General features: G+C 39.5%; 1 protein-coding gene across 1 annotated transcript in view; it reads left to right on the top strand.

Annotated features, from left to right (window-relative positions):
- The window catches only part of LOC118829474 (beta-microseminoprotein J1-like), a 39,616-nt gene extending 13,634 nt beyond the window's left edge, over positions 1-25,982 (top strand). The window contains exons 2-4 of the mRNA XM_036736477.1: positions 23,705-23,810; positions 24,664-24,769; positions 25,850-25,982. Of these exons, the coding sequence (XP_036592372.1) occupies positions 23,705-23,810; positions 24,664-24,769; positions 25,850-25,982 (345 nt within the window). The remainder of the gene's footprint in view (positions 1-23,704; positions 23,811-24,663; positions 24,770-25,849) is intronic.
- The last annotated feature ends 382 nt before the right edge of the window (positions 25,983-26,364 follow it).

Raw genomic sequence — 26,364 nt, 5'->3', positions numbered from 1 at the left:
AGATTTTGTTCCCTCCCTCCCCCCTCCCTCCACAAGATGGCATGGGATCCCATATAGCTTCCACGTATAACTTCGCATTGAATTAATTTACACACTAGTCAAGTTATGGAGAAGAACCGTGATCAATGAAATGAATCATGTGAAAGAAGAAACAGGACCAAAAAAAAAAAACCAACTCAAAAACAAAAACAAAAGAGAGAAAAAGAAAAAAGGTGGGGGGGGGAAGGCTAGTATGAAGTGTGCCTCAATCTGCATTCATACTTCATAATTCTTTCTCTGGATGTAGGTAGCATTCTCCATCGTGAGTCCTATGGAATTGTCTTTGTACCTTGTGTTGCTGAGAAGAGTGAAGTCTGTCAGGGTTGGTCCTCACAGAATCCATATATCTGTGGTTGTGCATAATGTTCTCCTGGCTCTGCTCCACTAACTCAGCATTATGTCGTTTAGGTTTTTCCAGGTTGTTATGAAGTCTGTATCATCCCCATTTCTTTCAGCACAACAGTATTCCATTACCTTCATATACCACAGCTTGTTCAGCCATTCCCCAATTGATGGGCATCCCTTTGATTTCCAATTCTTAGCTACCACAAAAAGAACTGCTATAAATATTTTTGTACAAATGGGTCCTTTTCCCGCTTGTGTGATTTCTTTGGGATACATCCCTAGAAGTGGTATTGCTGGGTCAAAGGGTATGAACATTTTTACGGCCTTTTGGGCATAGTTGCAAATTACTCTCCAAAATGGCTGGATCATCTCACAACTCCACCAGCAATGTAACAATGTTCCAATTTTCCCACATCCTCTCCAGCATTTATCATTTTCCTGTTTTGTTATTTTAGCCAATCTGACAGGAGAGATGTGGCATCTAAGAGTTGTTTTGATTTGCATTTCTCTAATCAGTGGTGATTTCGAGCATTTTTTCATATGCCTATAGATAGCTTTAATTTCTTCCTCTGAAAACTGCCTGTTCATATCCTTTGACCATTTCTGAATTGGGGAATGGCTTGTATTCCTCTATATTTGGCCCAGTTCCCTGTATATTTTACAAATTAGGCCTTTATCAGATACACTAGTTGTAAAGATTTTCTCCCAATTTTCTGCTTCCCTCCTATTTTTTGTTGGATTGGCTTTTTTGTACAAAAACATTTCAATTTAACATAATCGAAATTATTCATTTTGCATTTTGTAATGCTCTCTATATCTTGTTGGGTCATGCATTCTTTTCTTTTCCATAAATCTGATAAGTAAACTATTCCTTGCCCTCCCAAATTACTTATAGTATCAGCCTTTACTCCTAAATCATGAACCCATTTTGACTTTATTTTGGTATATGGTGTAAGATAGTGGTCTATGCCCAGTCTCTGCCCTACCATTTCCCAATTTTCCCAACAGTTTTTGTAAAATAGTGAATTATTAGCCCAGAAGCTGGCCTCTTTGGGTTTATCAAAGAGTAGATTGCTATAGTTATTGACTTCTCCATCTTGTGTTCCTATCCTATTCCACTGATCCACAACTCTGTTTCTTAGCCAGTACCAGGTAGTTTTGATGACTGCTGCTCTGTAGTACAGTTTAATATCTGGTATGGCTAGGCCTCCTTCTCTAGCATTTCTTTTCATTAATACCCTAGATATTCTAGACCTCTTGTTTTTCCAGAAGAATTTTGTTATAATTTTGTCCAGCTCCGTAAAATAATTTTTTGGTAGTTTGATTGGTGTGGCACTGAATAGATAGATTAATTTAGGTAAAATTGTCATTTTTATTATATTAGCTTGGCTTAACCATGAACAACCGATATTTTTCCATTTATTTAGATCTGACTTTATTCACGTGAAAAGTGTTTCATAATTATGTTCATATAGGCCCTGGGTTTGTCTTGGCAGATAGACTCCCAAATATTTTATAGTGTCTACAGTAACTTTAAATGGAATTTCTCTTTCTATCTCTTGCTGTTGGGCTTTGTTAGTAATGTATAGGAATGCTGAGGATTTATGTGGGTTTATTTTATATCCTGCAACTTTGCTAAAGTTGTTTATTATTTCAAATAGCTTTTTGCTTGATTCTCTAGGATTCTCTAAATAAATCATCATATCATCTGCAACAAGTGATAATTTAGTTTCTTCTTTTCCTGTTCTAATTCCTTCAATTTCCTTTTCTTCTCTTATTGCTACAGCTAACATTTCTAGTATCAAATTGAATAGTAAGGGTGATAATGGACATCCTTGTTTCACCCCTGATGTTATTGGTAATGCATCTAGCTTATCCCCATTACAAATAATGCTTATTGGTGGTTTTAGGTACATGCTATTTATAATTTTAAGAATGGTTCCATTTATTCCTATGCTTTCTAGTGTTTTTAATAGGAATGGGTGTTGTATTTTGTCAAAGGCTTTTTCAGCATCTATTGAGATGATCCTACGGTTTCTGCTAGTTTTGTTGTTGATATGGTCAATTATTATAATAGTTCTCCTAATATTGAACCAGCCTTGCATTCCTGGAATAAGTCCTACCTGTTCATAGTGTATTATTCTCATGATAAGTTGCTGCACTCCTTTTGCTAAAATTTTATTTAAAATTTTTTCATCAATATTCATTATGGAAATTGGTCTATAATTTTCTTTCTCTGTTTTGACTCTTCCTGGTTTGGGTATTAGTACCTTTTTTGCGTCATAAAAAGTATTTGATAGAACTCTTTCTTCACCTATTTCCCCAAATAGGCTACAAAGCATAGGAATTAGTTGTTCTTTAAATGTTTGATAGAACTCACATGTAAAACCATCTGGCCCTGCAGATTTTTTCCTAGGGAGTACATTGATGGCTTGCTCAATTTCTTTTTCTGAGATGGGGTTATTTAGAAATTTTACTCCCTTTTCTGTTAACCTGGGCAATTTATGTTTTTGTAGATATTCATCCATATCCCTAAGGTTGTCAAATATATGGGCATACAATTGGGCAAAATAATTTCTAATTAAATTTTTGATTTCCTCTTCATTAGAGGTGAACTCACCCTTTTCATTTTTGATACTGGTAATTTGATTTTCTTCTTTCTTTTTTTTTAATCAAATTGACCAATGGTTTATCAATTTTATTGGTTTTTTCATAAAACCAGCTCTTTGTTTTATTTATTAATTCAATAGTTTTCTTGGTTTCAATTTTATTAATCTTTCCTTTGATATCCAGTATTTCTAATTTGGTATTTAATTGGGGATTTTCAGTTTGCTCTTTTTCTAGCTTTTTCATCTGTATGCCCAGATCATTGATCTCCTTTTTCCTTATTTTATTCATGTAAGCATTTAGGGATATAAAACGTGCCCTAAGAACTGCTTTTGCTGTATCCCATAAGTTTTGGTATGTTGTTTCATTATTGTCATTCTCTTGAATGAAGTTATTAGTTGTTTCTCTGATTTGTTCTTTAGACCACTGATTCTTAGAATTCGATTATTTAGTTTCCAATTAATTTTTAGCTTATTTTTCCATGGTTCTTTGTTACAAATAATTCTTATTGCATCATGATCTGAAAAGTATGCTTTGACTACTTCTGCCTTTCTGCACTGGATTGTGAGGTTTTTATGCCCTAGTACATGGTCAATTTTTGAGTATGTGCCATGTACCACTGAGAAGAAAGTATATTCCTTTTTATCCCCATTCAGTTTTCCCCAGAGGTCTATCATAGCTGCCTTTTCTAAAATTCTGTTCACCTCCTTAACTTCTTCCTTATTTATTTTGAGGTTAGATTTATCAAGTTCATAAAAGGGGAGGTTGAGGTCTCCCAATATTATAGTTTTTCTGTCTATTTCTTACTGTAACTCCCTTAACCTCTCCTAAGAATTTGTATGCCATACCACTTGGGGCATATATGTTAAACAATGATATTGCTTCATTGTTTATGGTGCCTTTTAGCAGGAGGTAATGTCCTTCCTTATCTCTTTTAATTAAATCTATCTTTACTTTTGCTTTGTCTGAGATTAGGATTGCTACACCTGCTTTTTTTTTTTACTTTAGCTGAGGAGCAATATATTTTACTCCAGCCTTTTACCTTTACCCTGTGTGTATCCCCCTGTTTCAAATGTGTTTATTGTAAACAGCATATTGTAGGATTATGGTTTTTAATCCATTCTGCTATCTGCTTCTGTTTTATGGGAGAGTTCATCCCATTCACGCTCACAGTTACTATTTCTATCTGTGTCTTTTTCTCCATCCTATTTCCCCCTGTTTATGCTTTTATTTCTCCCTTTCCCCTTCTCCTCCTCAACAAAGTTTTGCTTTTAACCGCCACCTTCCTCAGTTTACCCTTCCTATTTATTCCCCTCCCTTATCTTACCGTTTCCCACTTGCTACTTCTCCCATCCCTTCTAACCACTCTCCTCCCTTTTTCTCCCCCTCCCACTCCTACTTCCCGTAGGTCAAGTTAGATTTCTAAACCTATCAGGGTATGTTATTCCCTTCTTGAACCAGATCAGATGACAGTGAAGCTCAAATACTGCTCTTCTCTCTCCCTTCTTTCCCTCTACTATAATATGTTTTTGTGCCTCTTCATTTGGTGTAATTTAACCTTTTCTTCTACCTCTTTACCTCTTCTCTCATAGCCCTCCCTTTACATCTCTTACTTATGTTTTTTATCCTTATCAATTATTTTATACAGGCATTCACAATCTATGTGTATCCCTTTCAATCATCATAATAGTTGTACCATTCTCAAGACTGACATATATATGTCTATATATAAAACATACATAAGATGATATAATCCTATACAAAGATGTAAATAATTTGCCTTATTGATTAATAAGGTTTGTGGAGGTTTTCCCCCTGTTTACCTTTTCATGTCTCTCTTGAGTTTTGTATTTGGAGTTCAAATTTTCCATTGAGTTCTGGCCTTTTCATCAGGTAGGTCTGGAATTCCCTTATTTTGTTGAATGTCCATCTCTTTGCCTGAAATTTATGCTTAGTTTTGCTGGGTAGTTGATCCTTGGTTGCAGTCCCAGCTCCTTTGCCCTTCAGAACATCATATTCCAATTTCTCCTGTCTTTTAATGTGGAAGCTGAGAGATCCTGTGTGATCCTGACTGTAGTTCCACGATATTTGAATTGCTTCTTTTTGGCTGCTTGCAGTATTTTCTCCTTGACTTTGTAGTTCTGAAATTTGGCTATTATATTTCTTGGTGTTTTCAGTTTGGGATCTCTTTCAGGGGGTGATCGGTGAATTCTTTCAATGACTATTTTGCTCTCTGGTCCTAAGACCTCTGGGCAGTTGTCTTTGATAATTTCTTCGAAGATGCTGTCAAGGCTCTTTTTTTCATTGTGGATTTCCAGTAGACCAATAACTCTTAAATTGTCTCTCCTGGATCTATTTTCCAGGTCAATTGTTTTCTCAATCAGATATTTCACATTTTTTTCTATTTTTTCATTCTTTATATTTTGTTTCGCTACTTTTTGGTGCCTCATAGATTCATTAGCTTCCACTTGCTCAACCCTAATTTTTAATGAATTAGTGTTTTCATTTTGCTTTTGAGTCTCTTTTTCCAGTTGGTTGATTTTACCTCTCAGGGTGACATTTTCTCTCTTTAGATTCTGAATCTCTGTAGCCATTTCACCAATCTTATTCTTTAGGGACTTGATTTCATCAGTGGATTTTTTTCCATATTTTCTTTTAGCTCCCTAATTTGGTTTTTAAAATCCTCCTTTAGCTCTTCCAGCAATGCTTTTTGGGCTGGAGATCAGTTCACATTACCTTTTGAGGTATCAGCTGTATCTATAGTGTCATTGCTGTCCTTTTCCAAATTGGTATTTTGATCCTCCCTGTCTCCATAAAAAGAATCAATGGTCCTTGGTTTTTTTTTTTGTGTGTGTTCTTCTTCATGTTGGTTAGCCTTTTCCTGTTTTTACAATGAATATCTGCCTTTGGGGCTCAGGGCTCTCTGTCCCAGCTTTCTTATTCTGGGGGTTGTGAGTCTAGAATTATAGCCTTCAGTTTCCTGAGGTGTGGGAGAGGGGTCTGGCTCACTGGCGTCTCACTCCCTATGAGTGCTCTCCAGCACTGTTGCTTTTCAGCAATGGTCTCAGCTGTTTGTTGTTTGAGCTGATGTCTGGCACTTCCCCAGGGGAGCAAGATTATGTCTGAGCTCCTGGTGTTGACCCCTGCTGGCTCTGCCCCTCTGGGACCAATGAACGTCTACTATTTGACCACTGAAGCTCCACTTATTTCTCCTCTGTTCCAGCATTCTTTTTTTTTTCCCGAGGAATTCTCTGGGTGGGGAGGGGAGGGATTAGAGCTGTTTACCTGGCCATTATGTCTCCTGGAAGTTCAAGAAACCTCTTTTAATAACTTTGGGCTGCCAGCCTCAGGAGTTATTTTTTCATGGCCAGTGGCGTTGCGCTGCCTCTCGTCGCTTCCACAGACTGCCGTCCTGTATTGGGAGGCCTGGAGATCTCCGCTGGTTTGGGGGGCCCAGCTTTCTCCCAGCCTGTCTCCCACATGGGTTTCCCTTCTGGCCGTTTCCGCTTTGGTCTGGAGCAGTTCTGCACGCCAAGCACTCTCCAAGCCTACAGATTCGTGCCTTCGGCCTTTCAGACTCTCCCGGCTGGGAAATTTGCCCCACTCAAACTGCTCGCGGTTTCTAACTCTCTCAAATCTGCTCAAATTCACTTCTTTATAGGAATCTGACCAACCTTGTGAGAGAGCTCCGGTAAGACGCTGTTTTCATGAGGCCATCTTGGCTCCATCTCCATCACCTAGATTAAGGATCCTTAACCTGGGGGGTTATGAACTTGTTTTTTAAAAAATGCTTATAAATCTATCTTAATATCATTTTTTTATAATCATATGTATTTTATTTTGTTCATTTAAGAATGTTATTTTGAGAAGAGTTATGAAGGTTTTACCAGACTAGCAAACAAATCCATGACACAAAAAATATTAAGAACTTCTATTTTACATGTAGTTGGACCAAGACATGGTATAAAACACTGTCATAATAATTAGCTCATTGTATGTCTTACAGCAACATGATGCCATCTCAAGTCCATGGGATTTCCTTCTCTACTTCTTTATGGGGGTTATAATCAGGCAGATGGAATTTCATATTTGGCCTCAGACACAAGCTGTACACAATACCATCAATGCTTTTTTGATTTTTCAAGTTCATAACACTTTATAAAAACAAAACAATGGAGAAACATAAACTATTGTCATTATAGTTGGGAAATTATATCTCATTAGAAATTTGGCAGGGAGGGGTTTGATATATCATGGTGTCATAGAAAGAGAATTGGCCTCCATGTCAACAGAGGACTGGGTTTGAATTCCATTTCCAATATTTGCTAGTTGTGTACCCATGGGCAAGCCACTTGTCTTATAAGTCTTGGTATCATCATCTATAAAATGGGAATAATAATAATAATAAACAATTATACTTATCACCCAGCACTATTTTGAGGTTTACTTGAGATAATGTATGTCAGAGGTGTCAAACTCAATGATCTCTAAACTCTCCAGTGTGGCCAGGATCAGATTAAAAAGTAATTGTGATATGTTTAACAACAAGCCTCCATTCTCCAGAAGGAAGGATGTCAATGATGGGGGATGCCCCCGAGATGAATTGGTTTGCTCAGACTCTTGGGAGGACAGAATCCTGTATTGGGAGGAGCTATCCTTCACAATGGGGGAGCTAGGTGACCTAGTGGTGGCCCAGAGCACTGGACCTGGAGTCAGGAAGACTTATCTTTGTGAATTTAACTTTGGCCTTAGACACTTAGTAGTTGTGTGATCCTAGGCAAGTCACTTCACCCCATTTGCCTCAGTTTTGTCATCTATAAAATGAACTGCAGAAGGAAATGGCAAGCCATTCCAGTATCTTTGGGCCAAAACACCAAATGGGGTCAAGAGCTGGATGTGACTAAAATGACTGAACAACAACATCCTTTATAATGGCCTGCCTATAAAATGGAATCTTTCTCAATAGCCCAGTGTTCCTTGACTTTTTCCTTTAGCTTTTCTTCCTCAGAGACCCTGAGAGTATTCCAGGTAGGTAGAGGAGTGAAGGGGAAGTGACCTGTCTTTACTTTCCAAAGACATGTTTCACATGCTTCAGACCCTCAAGACATAGCTATGAACCAAATATTGTCTCCATTTTACAAATTGTGAAGCTAAGGTCATAGTGGTTAAATGATTTTTAATATGCCACCAAGTATAGCAGAAGCAAGATGAGCACCTGCTGCTTGTGATGCCCAGTCCAACTTGAATGTGAGCAGATGCCTGAACACCTCTAGAGATGAGCAACTCCCTCCCTCCTAAGAAAGCCCACCCCACTTCTGAAGAGCTCTCCCTCTTACTACATCTTTCATGCTTCAAGCCTGAATCTATCTTTCCACATTTTGTATCCATTGCTTCTGGTTCTGCTTCTGGGTCCAAATCTAATCCCCTTTCCATATACAGCATCTTTAGAAGGAAGGATGAAAGTCCTTGATTGTTGCAGAAATCTTACAAGCTATTATCTTTGTGAGAAGAATGCAATGTTCTTCTCTCCTTCCACCGGTGATCTTCCCAGGGTGCCCTGACTCAGAGAATAAGCCCCATTTCTTCATTCTCCAAAGTGTTTTATACTATCATTTCAGTCCACTGAAAGAAAATAAGGTCAAATAAAAAAATAATCCCATTAATATTAGAATCTTCTTTCTTTTGCTCATCTTCAAACTATCCTGGATAGAGATGGAGATATGTGTGTATAATATATGCTACATATATATTATATATACACATGTATAATACACACATATTACACATATAATATGTGTATGTATGTGTATATAGTGTTTATGTGTATTTAATACATACATATACACATATATACATATGCCCTGTATGGTAACCATATGCACATATGTTTATACATATATCTCATCCCACCCCTCACAGACACTGCTTTCAAGAAGTTCACAGTCTAATAGGAGAGACAATATGCACACAATTTTGTACAAACAAGATAGATAGAAAGATAGATATATTAAACATTACATACAAAATATAAAGAGATAATATATATGTTCTATATAATATTATTGTATACATAATTATGTGTCACATTGCATATGATTAGATATAATTATATGACAAATGTATATATAAATAAAATACCCAGCTTCCTTCAAGGCTCAGCTCATATGTCACTTTTCCTGCCTCCCCTAGTTAATTCATTCTGCACCTATTACTTTGCAATTTCACGTCTCCCTTTTTGTATCTTTGGCTCCAGAGCCTTGCTCAGTGCCTGCTATATAGAAGGTGCTTAATAAAGGACTGTTAATTGATGGTCTATATTCATCCATTGGTCTTTACCCCATTTATAAATTGATCATCATTGAACAAGACCTTCAGGTTTGACATGTGCTTTTTAACCTTTTTATTTAATGTTTTGAGTTCTAAATTCCATCCCTGTTTCCCTCCCTCCTCTCCCCCCTCTCTGAGATGGTATGAAATCAGATATAGGTTATACATGTTGGTCATTTTGTACAAGCAGACTCAAATAAAAGAAAAAAAGAAAGAAAGAAAGTGAAAAATAACATTATTCAGTCTGTACTCAAACTGTATCAGTTCTTTCTCTGGAGGTGGATAGTATGCTTCATCATTAGTCCTTTGAGAATGTCTTAGATCATTGTATTGCTGAGAATAGCAATGTCATTCACAGTTCTTCATCAAGCAACATTGCTGTTACTGGGTACAATGTTCTATTAGTTCTGTTCACTGAACTATCAGTTCATGTAAGTCTTTTCAGGTTTTTTTTTTGCTCAATATTCAGTAGTGAAATTGGTCTATAATTGTCTTTCCCTCTTTTAGCTCTTCTTAGTTTAGGTATCAGCACTGTATTTGTGTCATAAAAGGAATTTGGTAGCACTTCTTCACTTATTTTGTGAAATAGTTTATATAGTATTTTGATTAATTTTTCTTTAAATGTTTGGTAGAATTCTTTTGTGAATCCACCTGGTCCTGGAGATTTTTTCATAGGAAGTTCATTGACAGTTTGTTCAATTTCTTTTTCTAAGATCAGGTTCTTTAAGTATTTTATTTCTTCTTCTGTAAATCTGGATAATTATTCATCCATTTAATTTAGATTGTCAAATTTATTGGCATAAAATTGGGCAAAATAGCTCCTAACAATTGTTAATTTCCTCTTCATTGGTGATGAATACAAACGTTTCATTTTTGGTACTAGTAATTTGATTTTCTTCTCTCCTTTTTTGAATCAAATTAGTCAATGGTTTATCTAATTTATTGGGTTTTTTCATAAAACCAGCTTCTAGTTTTATTTATTAGTTCATTGATTTTCTTACTTTCAGGTTTATTAATCTCCCTTTTGATTTTCAGGATTTCAAATTTGGTGTGCAATTGAGGATATTTAATTTGTCCTTTTTCTAATTTTTTTTTGTTTGCATGCCTAATTCATTGATTTGCTCTTTCTCCATTTTATTGATGTATGAAGTTAGAGATATAAATTTTCCCCTAAGTACCACTTTGGCTGCATCCCACAAATTTTGGTATGTTGTCTCTTTCTTTAATGAAATCATTCATTGTTTCTATGATTTGTTCTTTGACCCACTTATTCTAAGGATTAGATCATCTAATTTCCAATTAAAGTTTAATGTCTCTTTCTAGCGTCCATTTTAATGTAATTTCTATAGAATTAGAATTTAGGATGAAGGGGGAAGACTAAGAAGATGAATAAAGTAAAAGCCACTCAAATTTATCTTTCTCTTTCTGTTGGAGAAGGAGGAACTAGGTGACAAAATAGATAGAGCATAGACCTAGATACAGGAAGACCTCAGTTCAAATCAGGTCTCAGTTTTATGGGAGAGTTCATCCTATTCACATTCGCAGTTATGATTACTTTCTGTGTCTTTTTCTCAATCCTATTTCCCCCCGTTTATGTTTTTATTTCTCCCTTTTCCCTTCCATTCCTCAAAAGAGTTTTTCTTTTGACCATCGCCTTCCTCAGTTTTCCCTCCCTCTTAACTCCCCTCCCTTATCTTACCTTTTCCCCCCTGCTACTTCTTCCCTCCCTTCTGACCACCCCTCTCCCTTTTCTTTCCCCTTTCCCCTCCTACTGCCTGTAGGGCATGTTTGATTTCTATACTTATCAGAGTACGTTATTCCCTTCTTGAACCGAATCCAATGAGAGTAAAGCTCAAATACTGCTCTTCTCCCTCCCTTTTCCCCTCTACTATAATATGTTTTTGTGCCTCTTCATGTGCTGTAATTTACCCTTTTCTACTACCTCCTTACCTCTTCTCCCAGAACCATCCCTTTAGATCTCTTAATTATGTTTTTATCATTATATCAGTTATTTTATACTGATACCCACAGTCTTTGTATATCCCTTTCAATTGTCATAATAACTGTACTATTCTCAAGATTGACATAAATATGAAACATATATAAAACAATATATTCCCATATAAGGATGTAAATAATTTTCCTCATTGATTAACAAGGGTTTTCCCCCTGTTTACCTTTTTATATCTCTCTTGATTTTTGTATTTGAATATCAAATTTTCATTGAGTTCTGGCTTTTAAATCAGGAAGGTCCCTTATTTCATTGAATGTTAATCTCCTTGCCTGAAAAATTATGCTCAGTTTTGCTGGGTAGTTTGTCCTTGATTGTCATCCAAGCTCTTTTGCCTTTCAGAATATCGTATTCCAATTTTTCCTGTTATTTAATGTAGAAACAAAGATTCTGCATGATTCTGACTGTAGTTCTGCAATATTTCAATTGTTTATTTCTGGCTGCTTGCAGAATTTTCTCCTTGACCTAATAATTCTGTAATTTGGCTATAATATTTCTTGGAGTTTTCAATTTGGAATCTCTTTCAGTGGGTGATAGGTGGATTTTTTGATGACCATTTTACCCTCTGGTTCTAGGATCTCAGGGTGATAATCCTTGGTGATTTCCTGGAAGATACTGTCCAGGCTTTTTTTTTTTGTTGCGGTTTTCTGGTAGACCAATAATTCTTAGATTTTTTCTCCAGGATCTATTTTCCAGGTCAGTTGTTTTTCCAATCAGATATCTCACATTTTCTTCTATTTTTTCATTCTTTAGATTTTGTTTGACTGATTCTTGATGTCTCATAGAGTCATTAGCTTCTACTTGCCCAATTCTAATTTTTAATGTATTGTTTTCTTCCTTTAGTTTCTCTATCTCCCTTTCCGTTTGGTTGATTTTATTTTTTGATGAGACATTTTCTGCATTTATATTCTGAATCTCCTTAACCACTACACTGATTTTACTTTTCAAAGATTTGTTTTCATCAGTGAATTTTTTTCCAGTTTTTCTTTTACTTCTCTAATTTGTTTTTTAAAGTCCTCCTTGAGTTCTTCCAGGAATGCTTTTTAGGCTGGAGACCAGTTCACATTCCCTTTTGAAGTTTCAGATGTGGGTATAGTGTTCATGCTGTCCTCTTCTGAATTGGTATTTTGATCTTCCCTGTCTCCATAATAGGAATCAGTGGTCTTTGAAAGCTTTTTAGTGTGCTTTTTCATGGTGTTTTTTCCCTATTGGTTTCTAAAGTGGATCTCTGCTTCTGGGGCTCAGGGCCATCTATCCTAAGCTTCTTGGGTTGGGATCGGTTGGCCTGCTCAATGGCTTTGTATACTATGGCCTCTGGTTTCATGACATGTGGGGGAGGGGTGGTCTGGCTGCTGGAAGTCTCTCTACAGCACTGGTGGTCTCAGCTGTTGTCTGTGCTAGAGTCTGCCACTTCGCCTGGCTGTGCAAAGGCAAGTCTGGGGTCCTGGTGTTGACGTTTAGCTCCCTCCCCCTGGGGCTAGGTAACTCTAGCTGTTCTGCTGAAGTGAGGCCTGCTGGGACACCTCTCGTCCTGCACTAGTCTCCTTCCACCACCACAGGAAGGTCTCTCTCCCCAAGTCATTACGCAACTGAGAAATGGTCAAAGGATACGAATGGGCAGCTTTGAGAGGAAAAAATTAAAGATATCTATAGGCATATGAAAAAATGCTCTAAATCACTATTATTAGAGAAATGCAAATCAAAACAACTCTTAGGTACCACATCTCTCCTGTCAGATTGGCTAAAATGACAAAACAGAAAAATGATAAATGCTGGGGTAGATGTGGGAAAATTGTAACACTGTTACATTGTTGGTAGAATTGTGAACTGATCCAGTCATTCTGGAGAGCAATTCAGAACTATGCCCAAAGGGGTATAAAAATGTGTATACCCTTTGACCCAGCAATACCACTTCTAGGTCTGTATCCCAGAGAGATCACGCAAGTGGGAAAAGGACCTGTATTTACAAAAATATTTATAGTAGCTCTTTTTGTGGTATCAAAGAATTGGAAATCAAGGGGATGCCCTTCAATTGGGGAATGGCTAAACAAGTTGTGGCATATGAATGTAAGGGAATACTATTGTGCTATAAGAAATGGGGAAGACACAGACTTCATAATAACCTGGAAAGACCTATTTGATATATTGCTGAAAGAATGGAGCAGAACCAGGAGAACATTGTATACAACCACAGATATGTTGATTCTGTGATGACTAACTTTGATAGACTTGGCTCTTCTCAGCAATACAAGGCTCAAAGACAACTCCAAAGACTTGTGATCGAAAGAGCTATCTACATCCAAAGAAAGAACTATGGAGTCTGAATGCAGATTGAAGCAAACTATTTACTCTCTTTTCTTCTCCTTTTTTTGGTTTTGTTTCTTCTTTCTCATGATTCATTTCATTGGTCCTAAATTCTTCTTTACAACTTCTCTATTGTGTAAATAAGTTTAATGCGAAGGTATATGTAGAAGATACATTGAATTCCATGCCATCTTGGGGGACTAGGGGGGAGGGGAGGGAGAGGAAGAAAATCTGGAACTCAAAATCTTGTGGAACTGAGTGTTGTAAACTAAAAAAAAAAAATCTTAATAAAAGAAATCTGGCCTCAGACATTTCCTAACTATGCAAGCCTGGGAAAGTCACTTAAACCTCTATTTACCTCAGTTTCCTCATCTGTGCAATGAACTGGAAAAGGAAATGGCAAACCACTCCAGTATCTCTCCCAAGAAAACCCCGAATGGGCTCAGAAAGACTTGGAAATGCCTGAAATGACCGAACAACATCAAATCATGGTGATGATGATGATGATGATGATGATGGTGATGATGATGTCGATGTCAGAATGTTTGCCTAAGACTGCCCTGAGTTGTAGGCTCCCTTTTCTACAAAAGGAAATGGGGATCTTAAGGAGTTCTCCTCTCTGCCCTACACAGTTTCCTACTTTGAGGTCCTGTGTTGGCCAGCACATACTCATGTATGTTGAGAGGCAGGGAGATCAGCCTCACTCCCATGCTCAGGTTTATATAGATTTTTGCCTTCTATTCACCAGTGTGCATGAGACACCTAACCCACACTGTATGCACCCCTGTGCATATATTCCATGAACTGGCTCTTATACTGTGACTATAGAATGCGGTGGTTTGATAGAAGAGGCTTCTTAAAGCAGAGCATTGCAGTTTTGAGGAGCCCGTCTCCTTGGGGCCTTTCTCTCCATGATTGTATTGCCCTGTGTTGCATGTCCCTACCGACAGGGTGATGCTTTGGACCATGCTATGAAGTCTCTGAGGACTTAGCCACAGAAAATACCAAAGGCTTGAGCAGTGATAACTTTATGTCACCAGGTCTGTGCCAACTGTACCATCGATCAAACCGTTTGATCCCAACTTCATTCTAGTCTAGGACAAGCCTGGAAGTCAGAGACCCCTGGACATTAGAGGTCTTAGAACAGGAGCTAGGTGACTTCAGAGTATTCAGGCAAAGGGCAAGGACCACAAAAAGGGGGTTTTATTGAGGTACTGCTAAAAGTTCTGGGTTCAAGATTCTGCCTTTATGTGACCCTGAGCAAATGAATTTACCTCTCTAGGCCTCAGTTTCCTTAGCTGTAAAATGAGAGAGTTGGACTATATGCCACTGAGGTCCCTTCCAGCTCTAGCTCTATGATCTTATGACCTTCTCAGGAAGAGGAGAGGATGCATTTTTCATGGCATGCAAGTGGATCACAAGGATCTTACAAAAGTAACAGCCATCTATACAGATACATGCCAAACTTGCATCCCGACCTATGACCTCCCTCAGAATTAGCAGACCTGGAACGCTCATCCTGTCTAAAACCAGCGTCATTATTGTCTTCCTCATATCAGGCTAGCTAAACCTGTTCAATTTCTCTATTTCCATCAGTAGAATGACTATCACCTTTGCTCTTATAATCCATGGCCTGGAACCCTAGCCTTCTCCCCTCTTACTCTGGGCATACAAGAAGGAAGTTCAGTTTTAAAGGCTGACTGAAAGACTCATTTTCTCTTTTGATCATTGTCTCCATTTGGGATTTACTCTGGTAAAATATACAAATTAAATTATGTATACTTAATGTATGGGTCTCTCCAAATGAGGGTGACAGGATGCTGATAACAGGTCTCATAGAAGCACTCAGGGTAACAAATTTATATGAATAGAGGACATTTCACTTCACATAAAATGCCAAAGATGCAACAAATAGATATAGAAAATAGAAAACATACTAACAATGGCCTCCTTGCAATCAAACTAAACTTAAGGCTGTCATTAGCATAATACTCTGACAGTGATATTTTGATCCCCTACAGAGTCCCTTCCAGACCTATAGGGTGCTTTGGATTTCCCTCGGAAGACACGTTGGGGCAGCTGAATAAGCAACACCATAACATGATTAGTAGTTATTCTTTCTACATCTTAGAGACCCATGCAGACGTTAAGCCTCATGGTAATATTTTAAGGATAAGGGACCCCCAGCTTGGGAGAAGAATGGATGAAAAGCTGGAAAGCCAGGTGCAAAGTAGATGTGAAAGACCAGTTAGGTATAAGAATGATGGGAGACAAGGTGTAAGAGTGCTGGGGATATCCGTCACAGATGTATGGGTGATGGGAAAGGCTAGTTTGCCACAGATGTGAAGATGAAGTAACCAACAACTGGCTTCTGCCTGTCACAGATAACCAAACCATTTGTTCATTGTCATTGTCATTAAGGTAGATTTATCACTTCAGATTGATTGGAGAATGGGATAAGAATGGTGGGAAGGTTATGTCCGTCACCTGCTTGTCAAAAATAACCATACTATTTGTTCTTTGCCATTGTCACTGGGTAGATTTATCGCCCCCAGATAGTACCCTCAAAGCTTATGTCTGCAAGCTGAGAGGAAGGAGGTTGGGAGGGGGAATTGTGGTTAGGGACCTATATAAACACCCCAATTCTCTGCGTCCAGCGCGCTCTGACACTGAGAGGACCTCCAGTCCTCTTGGTGCCTGGAGTGGCCCTTTCCCACGGGATCGTAATAAATTTTCCTTTCTGCTTTCACCTTGAGATGCCTCTGTTTTTAATTCTTGGATTCTTAAATCCATCACCAACAGTGCTATTACCCTTGTGTTTCATGGGCCTTGGAATATCAGCTTTCAGGAACTTTCCTTTCAGGCCAAGTGGGAAACAAAGCTGTTGGCTAGCACATGCCATTTCCACATACTTCTAACAGAGACAGCCATTACTGGTGCCTGGGGATAGGTGTGTGCTCCTTACTGCAAGCATGCACAGCTCCTCTTTGCTGAATATTAGTCTGCCTTCTGAACAGGAAATGAGAAATATAGTTCAACAGGTGGAGTCGGTCCAAGCGTTCCTTTCATAGACACTCACGAATGGAGGGCTCCCATAACCAGAAGCCATTCTTCTGAATCCTATCTAGAGGACAGCCCTAGCATCTGGAAGCCCATAAGTAAATGTCTGTGCCTTCTAGTGACAAAGTCACCAGGCATGAACAGACTCCCCAAGCCATGATCCTTTTCACGGCTTAGAAGCTCATTGAGTACACAGAGCAACCAGGCATTGAGAGGCACACCTATAATCCCTGCTACTGAGGTGAGGGAGGCTGGTGAATTGCTTGAGCTTGAGAGTTCTTAGCTGTAGTTGGGCTAAAGCTGATTGGGTGCCTGCACTAAGTCCAGCACCAGTTAAGTCAGCTCCTGGGAGTCAGGGGCCACCAGGATGCCTAAGGAGAGGCAAGCCAGCTAAAGTAGGAAATTAAATAGGTCAAAGCTTCTCTTCCTATCAACAGTAGGAGCAGGCCCATGGGTGGCTGCTGCACTCCCAGTCTGAGTGCAATAGGGAGACCTAGTCTCAAAAATAAAAATAAATAAAAAGTTGATAAGGGAGTCGAGGTATAGGCATAGGGAGAGGTTTTGGGACCCAGAGAATTCATTGTGTCAAGAACCAATGATAAGCAGTTAAATGACTGGAAGTACCAACAGAATGGGAGTCTAGGTAGAGACTAGTTAACTAAAATGGGGCACCACCAGCAAGAATGTAGTTGGATCATGAAGCAACCTACTGCCCACTATCCCTGATGCTTTTTGTTTATCTATACACTCTGTTATTCACTTTTGGATTCCTCTGACTAACCTTGAAGGTTCCTCTCTCTACTACCTACTCATCTGCCCTTAGGGTATACAACTGACTCCTCCGTCCCAATTCCACACCTCATCCCAACACCCTACCTTATCACCCAAATCCTGGAACGACTATATGATGAACACATCCAACCCCAACTGAGAAAACAATGCCAGAAACGTTATTCCCACCAGTTGAACTGAAAGCTGGTTCACTTTCAGATAGACATCCAGTTCCGGGGCTGGAGAGTGGGACTCTAGGTACAATCAGCTCCCACATTCCTGGCTTGCCCTCTCTTCCAGGGGATATCCTATCTGACTCTGAGGAACCAACCCCAACTGCCGCTCCAGAGGTTGGGGAGATTTAACCCTTCAGGTCACAAACCTGGATTGTATTAAACTTGCTTTTTTCTATTTCATGAACTTTCAAGATGATTTTCATGAATTTTTTCTGGGCCTTGATACTCCTTATGATACTCATAAAGAAGTCATAGAAATTTAAGAACTTAATATTGTTGGAAGCAAGCATGTGACCCCAGTTCTTCTTTTTCCTGAAAACTGGTGGGGGGAAAGAAGAAAGAAAAAGGACCTTGAGGCCTCTACCCTAAAGTTAGGATAATAATTCCACCATATATTTGAACAGTGTTTTATAATTTTTAAAGTGCTTTTATATGTTTCATCCCATTTAATACAATGAAATTATAATTGGGCAGGTATTTTTATCTCTATTTTCAAATCAGGAAACTGAGGCTCAGATAGTGAGGTCACAGTACAAATTTATAGCAGAGCCATGGTGGGCCAGTAGCAGCTGACTATTAGCTCTAGTACTGAATGATAACACCCCTACAATATCTGCATGCTACAATTAAACCAACAACCCCATCACTTTACAATGACCACTGTCATTTAGGGTATAAGGACAGACAAATGTTGTCATTGAGACCCATAGATACTGTCAAGGATGTTCTGGAGCCAAGGTGAATCACTGCCAAGATCCTGATGTTAAATATTCAATGTGAACATTTACACCTTGGAAACTGGCAAACATTACAGATCGGGGCTTGAGTTATTATTTTGTTTGTTGCCTAGACTCAAGAAATCAACAGAAAAAGTGCTAATCATACAGATTAAACTTCAAAAGTGTTGTGATAACTTTTTTTTTCCTGGAGAGGTAAGTATTAAACATTTCCCTTCACAACTATGCACTCAGGTAACCTTGAGATGTGGAAGTGCGTGGGAGGGGCAGGGTCTAAGAAAGGCAAGATGTTATGAGCCCAACATTCCAGACTGAGGAGCTTCTTTTAATCCTGGGCAAGGGAGGCTCATTGCAGGTTTCTGAACAGGGAAATTCTCCTTAGAAAGACTATTTTTTGTCAGCAATGTGGAGATCAGAGTAGATGGAGAGGTTAGAGGCAAGGAGTTCAATTAGGAGGTCATATTATAATAGGTGAGAGGTAACCAGAACCAAGACTAGGATGGTGACTATGTAAATGGAGAACCAGAGAATTCTATGGAAATTGGAAATGACCTCAGGGGCCAGCTAGTCTCCCACAGAGAGAAAGGGATTCCCTCATAATAATTCCAACAAGTGGTTATCCAGCCTCTCCTTGATGACCTCCAAGGAGGAGACTGCACCACGTCTCTCGGCAGCCTTCTGGACAACTCTAATTATTAGGGGGTTTCCTGACATCGGGCCTGAAGTGTTTCTTTGCAACCCCACCTACTACGATTGGTCCTTTTCTACTTTCTCCTCCCCTTCATCATATATATTTGGCCATTCACCAAAGTGGTAGAATCATAGCTCAAGAAGGAAGGAATCCTTGGATAGCATCTCATTCAACTTCTAACCTCATTCAAGAATGACCTCTACAACCCACCTGACTATTGACTGTCCACCTTCCCAATGAACACTTCTACTGCTGCGGATCTTGTGGCTTCCCTAGTCTCCATCTAAAAATGTCTTGGTAGGGACTCTGTCCAAAACAATCTCAGAGCCCCTTTGTGGGGGCTGGGGCAACAAGGCTTCCATAAACTCCCATACTGCTCCCTGATTGTCCTGCAAATAAACCTAGGAATAAGGATAAAAGGTGATGGAGGTGAGGCCTCGGGGCATGTTCTCTGTCCCTGCCTTATTTTGCAGGATCTGCAGGAACAGATTTGTGACTTACATGTTGCATTCTGTCTAATACAAACCACAATGGTTTCCCTACATCTCCTTGTACCTGGGTGATCTCAGCAGCCTCCTTACCTTCAGTTTCTATCTCCTCCAATCCTTCTTACCTGCCAGATTAATCTTGAACCTCATCTTTCATCATGACAGTCTTCTGCTCAATAAGCTTGAATAACTTTCTTTTGAAGGCTAAGTATGAAATCCAAATGCCTCTGCCTGCCTTTCCACACTCTGCAGAATCTGGCTCTACCCAGTCCTTTCCAATTTATTTCCCTTTGATTCCCCACATTCAAACTCAGACTGAGTCAGCCTGATTTCCTCTCTGTGCCTCACCTAGACCATAGCCAGGCCCAGTTTTGTAAGCTACTGCCCTGTTCCCTTTCAATAGAATGCTGTCCTTTCTCTCCTCTGTTGAGTTAAGTTCATTCTACCCAACCTTCAAAGCCCCATTTAAATCCTTCCTTCTTCACCAGCCTGCCTGTGACTGTGCCATCTGTCACTGAGCTCCCTTCCTCTAGAACATCTCTAGAACTTGCAGTCTGCCCTATAAAACTGAGGCTATAATTATTTACTTGATTGTGAATATAATAGACTCTGTCATGTCTTCCTGAAATCCTGATGCCCAGGGTCACACAGCATTTGTCTGAGGACACATGTGAACTCAAATCTTCCAGACTTAGCACTTTATCTATGTACAATCAACTGCCTGTACCCTAAAATGAGACAAGAGTAAGGCATTTCCTCCCCTCGAGGAGCTCATATTCTACTAAAGGGAACTGAAGATACACAAAAATGCAAGTAATCACACTGATACAAGTAATCCTGTAATGCTTCTGGAAGGAAGAGACACTTCTGACCTTTGAGAGGAGGGGAGGGATTTCCAGAGTGCATTTGTTCCATTGGTGAGGGACAAGAGCCTCCTGCAAAGGCTTGAAGGCAGGAGATGGGAAACTGTATCTGGGGAACGTATTCTTTGGAATCAATGGTAGATTATTATGTAGAAGTGCAAAATGTTTGAGGACATGCCCCTAACTTGTTGAGGGACATATGATGGAGGATGATGAAGTTCTCACAAGACATCTTTTCATGGCACTGTCAGAACCAGAATCCTGGACCACATGGGACCATCTTTCTGATCCAATGGGGTGATATAAGGCCAATCTGTAAGTAAAAGACTTTTCCCACACACTGAATAGGCCTAGGTGGGGACACTAACTAGGTATGAGGCCCCAGGCCCACATACTTTTGCTGGTTAAGCAGATGTGGGTGTGAAGCCCTCAGGTCCCTGACGGGAGTTGCTAATACCAGAGCCAATGGTATATGCACTGAGTTCTAGTCAATCAGATGCAGGCTAGGACTGTATAAAAAGAGAGCCCAGAACTGAAAGTGGTGGAACTGAGAGCAGCAGAGCAGCAGAACTGAGAGCAGCAGGATTCAGAAGTAGACATCAAGAGGACATTGAGGCAGCGAGAGCTACAGGAATCCTAATTCAGCCCAAGGAGAAGGAGCAAGAATTCAGTCTACAGAGCTGCAGAAGGGAGTTCTCAGCAGAGAGTTAGGATTCATGAATCACTTTTTACAGGAAGACTCCAGTAGGGGGGCAGGTTACAGGATGGCTTGGCTCCTTACTATAATTTTGTGCTATAATTTTCTTGCTGCTATACTGAGGTGGGCTTACTGGCTTTGGAATATTATTGCTACTCTATGGAATTGGATTCTCTCATGCCTAAATAAGTGTTATACTTCCTCTGCTTTCTAGCTAGAGAATTTCCTATACTTTGTGATTTTGAACCATTCAGGCATGATCATGGTCATCCTCGAGGTCATGAATCTTGCCTTACTGATATAGGTGATTCTTATATCTTAGTAGTCTTGCAAAGATAGAGTAAGTTTATTTAAGTGGGTTGGAGATCTAACCCAGCATACATCTAATAATTCATGTTTCACCATTCTTTGCAGTTGGCAACCTGTCCTCTGTTTATACGATAGTATTAGTCATTTTTTATGTGTTTTTATTTCCTGTTGGCTATTATTGCAAAATCATTGCAATCTCCCTCTAAAATATGGAGAAAGGGAGAGAGAGAGAGAGAGAGAGAGGGAGAGAGAGAGAGAGAGAGAGAGACAGAGACAGAGACAGAGAGTCCTGACCTGGTTTCCTTCAGCAGCAACAGCCCCTTGGTCTTCCAAGACTTCCAAGAGCTAAGACACAATGGTAAGTAATGGGAGTAATGGGGTCCATTTCTGAAGGGAAATGAAGACATATTACTGGGTTTTCATGAGGTAGGCATTTGGGTTTCTCCTAAAAGTTGTCAAGTCCTCAGTGGGACTGCTCATCACCTTTCCCCTTGGGCTCCCTGTAGAGAGGCAGTATGATGTAACGGAAAGGGAAGAGGGCTAAGAGTCAGGAAGCTCAGGGTTCAAGTCCTGCCTCTCATATATCCTAGTCCTCTGTCTTCCACTTACCTCTCTAAGTCTAAAAGTGGCAGAGGAGTCATCTGTCTTCCTTGGTAGAGACAATTCACCCCCAGAGTCCCCACTGTCCATAAAATCACAGAAAGGTTATTTTTTATCTCAATCGTAAACTGCCACTTGCTTCCATCCTGCTACACCCAAAGTCCATTGTTATAATGCCTCTCTCGGGGGTACTGCCTTCTACTCAACCATATAGTTAACAGGCTACCCCTCTCCCAATATGACTGCATCCATAATCAGGCAGTACTTTGTGCCAATATCATCATCCCTATCAATTTTTCCATTTCTCTCCAAAACCGCTTTCCCTCCCAAATAATTTTTTTTCCATGTACAAGAATTCAGTCTTGGATCTGGCTTAATAAATGGTGGCATATGAAAAGAATGGAACATTATTGTCGTTTAAGAAACGACAAATATGAAGTAATCAGAGAAACTTGGAAGGACCTGAATGAACCGAGGCAGAATGAAGAAAACAGGCTTAGGAAAATTATGTACCAAATTAGTATAATAATGGAAATGGAAAGAACCCCTAAAAGTCCTCTAACCTCAGATGAAACACAATGACCAATTTTGCTTCCAAAGGATAGGAGACAAAATGTATCTATTAACACTAAGGATAGCATTAACATGTGGTTATGCAATATGATATATGCAGTGAGAGTAGCTAGTGTTTATAGTGCATCTCCTATGTGCCAGGCACCATGCTAAGGGCTTTCCAATTATCTCATTTTATCCTCACAACCCCCTTGGAAGTAGCTGCTATCCCCTCCATTTTACAATTTGGGAAACTGAGGCAAGCAGAGGCAAAAAGTGACTTGCCCAGGGCCACACAGTATCTGTCTCCTCTTGTTAGAAAAGTGGGTGAATATGGAGGCAAAAGCTAAAATATGCAATGGTGCAGTATATATTTGGAGTCAGTATGACAAAGGCTTGAAGCATGACTCAGCCACTAGCTTGTGGTCTCTGAACAAGCCAGAGTCTTGTTAGGGTCTTGTCAAGGCCTGATTCTTCATCTGTAATATGAGGGTGCTAGACTTAATGACCTCTAAATTCTTTAATGGCTCTAAATCTAAGATCCTGGGATCCTATGAGGCATAATTGTTTAACTGTGTTGGTGGATTTTGCTTGGATGTTTTTGGAATAATAGCCCTTTTCCAATATTCTCTCATTAGGTCCTCACACTAACTCTAGGAGGCTATCATTGTCCACATTTTGCAGATGAGGAAACTGAGGCAGACAGGCCAAGTGACTTGCCCAGCATCCCACAGTTTGTGTCTGAGGCCAGATTGAATTCAAGCCTTCCTGACTCAATGTCCAGGGCTTTATTCATTATGTACCCTGGTAGACTTTGTTATTGCAAACGATGGGTCCGTTGCCAGGAAGATACTGTATATAGGGCAGTGCCTGTGGAATAAATTGGGAAAGTAGGTATAAAACTTAAAAAAATATTTGACACACTTACTAGCTGGGTGACCTTGGGCAAGTCACTTAACCCCAAATGTCCTGCCTTCCCCCTCAAAAAAAACCTTAAAAAACCAAAAGCTCTAACAAGTTTCCCTCCCTGACCACCTTTAATTTTTATATTTTCTTCTTTTTAATAGAATATTATTCAACATATTCTCCTTGCCTTGGCTCTCTTCGTGACACTTTGTGATGCTCAGTGCACATTTAAGCCCTTGGAAATCAGTCCAGGGCATGGACCAAAAGGTAAATCTTTGCTGATAACTATTTCCTGTCTCTAGGGACAAGTGACTGGGGCAAGCTTGAAAGGGCTATCTGTGTGCATTGGAGCCAAAACCTGTGGGATGGTAGAAGTGGGCAACAGGTGGAAAAAGTGGACTTAATCTAAAGATGTGCTTGAAATGGAGAAGATAGTCAACTGTCTAAATATACATGTCGAGTCTTTCCCACATCACGTTTCTTCTATCACACAACTAAGAGGCAGTACTTATTTTCTGCATATGATATGTTTCTAAGGGCAGCATGTGTTGGTGGTTAGAAAGTTAGGATGGAAGTTTGGAATATCTGGGTTTAAATCCCGCTTCTGACACTTGGCTAGCATTGTGATGCTGAGAAAAGCAATAGCCCTCTCTGTGCCTCAAGCACTTACCTACTTAGTCACTCAATTCGTCAAGCATTTATTAAACACCTACTTTGTGCAAAACACTACAGCTATAATGGCAAAATCAATCATGGAAAGAAAATTAAAATGGAAGGAAAAAAAACACTCCAAAAAAGGCCCTGCCTTCATGGAACTCATGTCTAATCTGCTAACACTTATTTTGTAAATTAGTATACTAGATGTTTCCAATTGTCACTGGGAAGGCCTGGGGAATGACTTAAGGACTGTTCTTAACTGAATCGGTTGGGAAGCATTAGAGGAGGTTGACAAAGGAAATGGTAGAACCTCTTTTGAAGGTATTTAAAAGTGGCCCAGATTTTCCATTGTTACGATGGTTTAGTGTGGTACCATTCAAGGTGGCTTTAAGGATGTGGTAAAATCTTTCCTAGAGGCATCAATTGCAATTTAACTGAAGATTTGCCATGTGTTCTGTCTCAGGTTGCAGGGATTCTAAAGGTGTAATGCATGACTTTGACACTCGATGGCAATCTAATTGTGTGAGCTGTTCATGTGATGCAAGATTTGGACTAAGTTGCTGCAGCACGTAGGTTGGACACTGGTCTTAAATAGGCAGATGTAAAATGACAGAATTTCCCATCTGGAAGGGACCTCAAGGGCTATGGAGTAGAACCTATCTGGGAACCAGAAACCCCTACTTTTAAACAAGGGCCCAATAAGCCTTTGTTTGAAGGCCTTTAGTGAGAGTAGCCCCTTCTTCTTCTAGAGAGTTGTCATGGTTAGGAAGCTTTCCTCCCATTCGCACATAATTAAAAACAGACTCTTCTCAGCCTCCATCCCCAGCTCTCAGATCTGGCGCTTGAGGCCAATGAAGTTGAGCAAGTCCTCTTTCTTCTCAGTGACAGGAGGTTCCCTTCTTCATGACACTTTTCATTCTTTCCATATTTGTTATCCTGTAAATGTGCTCCAGATGATCAGTTTCCTTCCTAGAAAGTTGTTCCCTGAACTGGACATGATATTCTGGATATGATCCAACTAGGAAAGAGTAGAACAAGACTTTAAACTCTCTGGTGTAAACATCTCATGGAGCATTGGGCTTGGTGTTGGGAAGACCTGAGTTTAAATCTTTCTTTAGACAGACACATGTTATCTGTTTCACCCTGGGCAAGTTAGACTTTTGTGAGCCTTTGTTTCCTTGTCCACTAAAACAGAGAGTTACTTCTCAACTCCCTTCCAGTCTGAAATCTAGGAGGTATGATAATTTTCTGTTGAAATCTTAAGTGATAACCTGTCTATCTGTGTGACCTTGGGCAAGTCACTTGACCAATCTCGCCTTATTTTCCTCATCTGTTAAAAGAGAGGTATTTGGATTTGGTGACCTCCAAGGTCCCTTCCAGTCTGAAATCTAGCATCTGTTATTCATTTCTATTTAAATCCAAGATCAGAAACTTATTAGCTGCATGATCTTGGGTTTTAGTGTAAACTAACTAGCACCTTGGACCTAATGTGCTCTCCATCTATACTCACGGGTTTGATTGAAATGGTTCATTTGGTGGTTGGGGAGGACAGATGGTAAATTACGAGAGGATGTCTGGAATAATGGTAAGAATCTTAATAAATTATTCATCATGTCCCTAATCTTTGCCCAATTTTCTTCCACCAACAGTGTGATAAAGCCTATGGGCTATGACACTTTTAAGTGCGTGGAAATTTTCAACAGGCAGAGCTGTAGAATTATTGCTGTACAGAAAGTCAATCCCGCTGCAGACTGTGAGGCGGTGCTTTACCAAGGTCGCTAACTCCACCTCCTCATGATGTTGCTGTCAAAGTCATTGCATCCTAATGGAACTTGTCCGCACTTGAAGCATTGCCTCTTTCCTTGGAATTCAGACCATTGGGGAGCTGGGACCCCTGTGAACATCATCTTGGATCTTCATTCTATTGAAACCATTGTAAAGTCTTAGGCACATTGATTTAAACCATGAAGTGACACCAGCTGATGATGAATGCCCAAAGAAAATATATTGTCCCATAGCATGAAATGAATCTGTTCTTTTCTTTTTAAGTAACAATGTCCAATTTCAGTATAGAAGTGGGGTCTTTCTCTGGGGCAATTCCTAGGACATACATTTTAGGACTCAAACACTTTATGATTTTTTGCTTCTACTCACCTCCCAAATC

The sequence above is a fragment of the Trichosurus vulpecula genome, chromosome 8 (genome assembly GCF_011100635.1).
Source record: "Trichosurus vulpecula isolate mTriVul1 chromosome 8, mTriVul1.pri, whole genome shotgun sequence".
Classification (NCBI taxonomy): domain Eukaryota; kingdom Metazoa; phylum Chordata; class Mammalia; order Diprotodontia; family Phalangeridae; genus Trichosurus; species Trichosurus vulpecula.
Note: the sequence above shows the minus strand (reverse complement) of the source record. Positions and strands in the feature narration are given on the sequence as shown.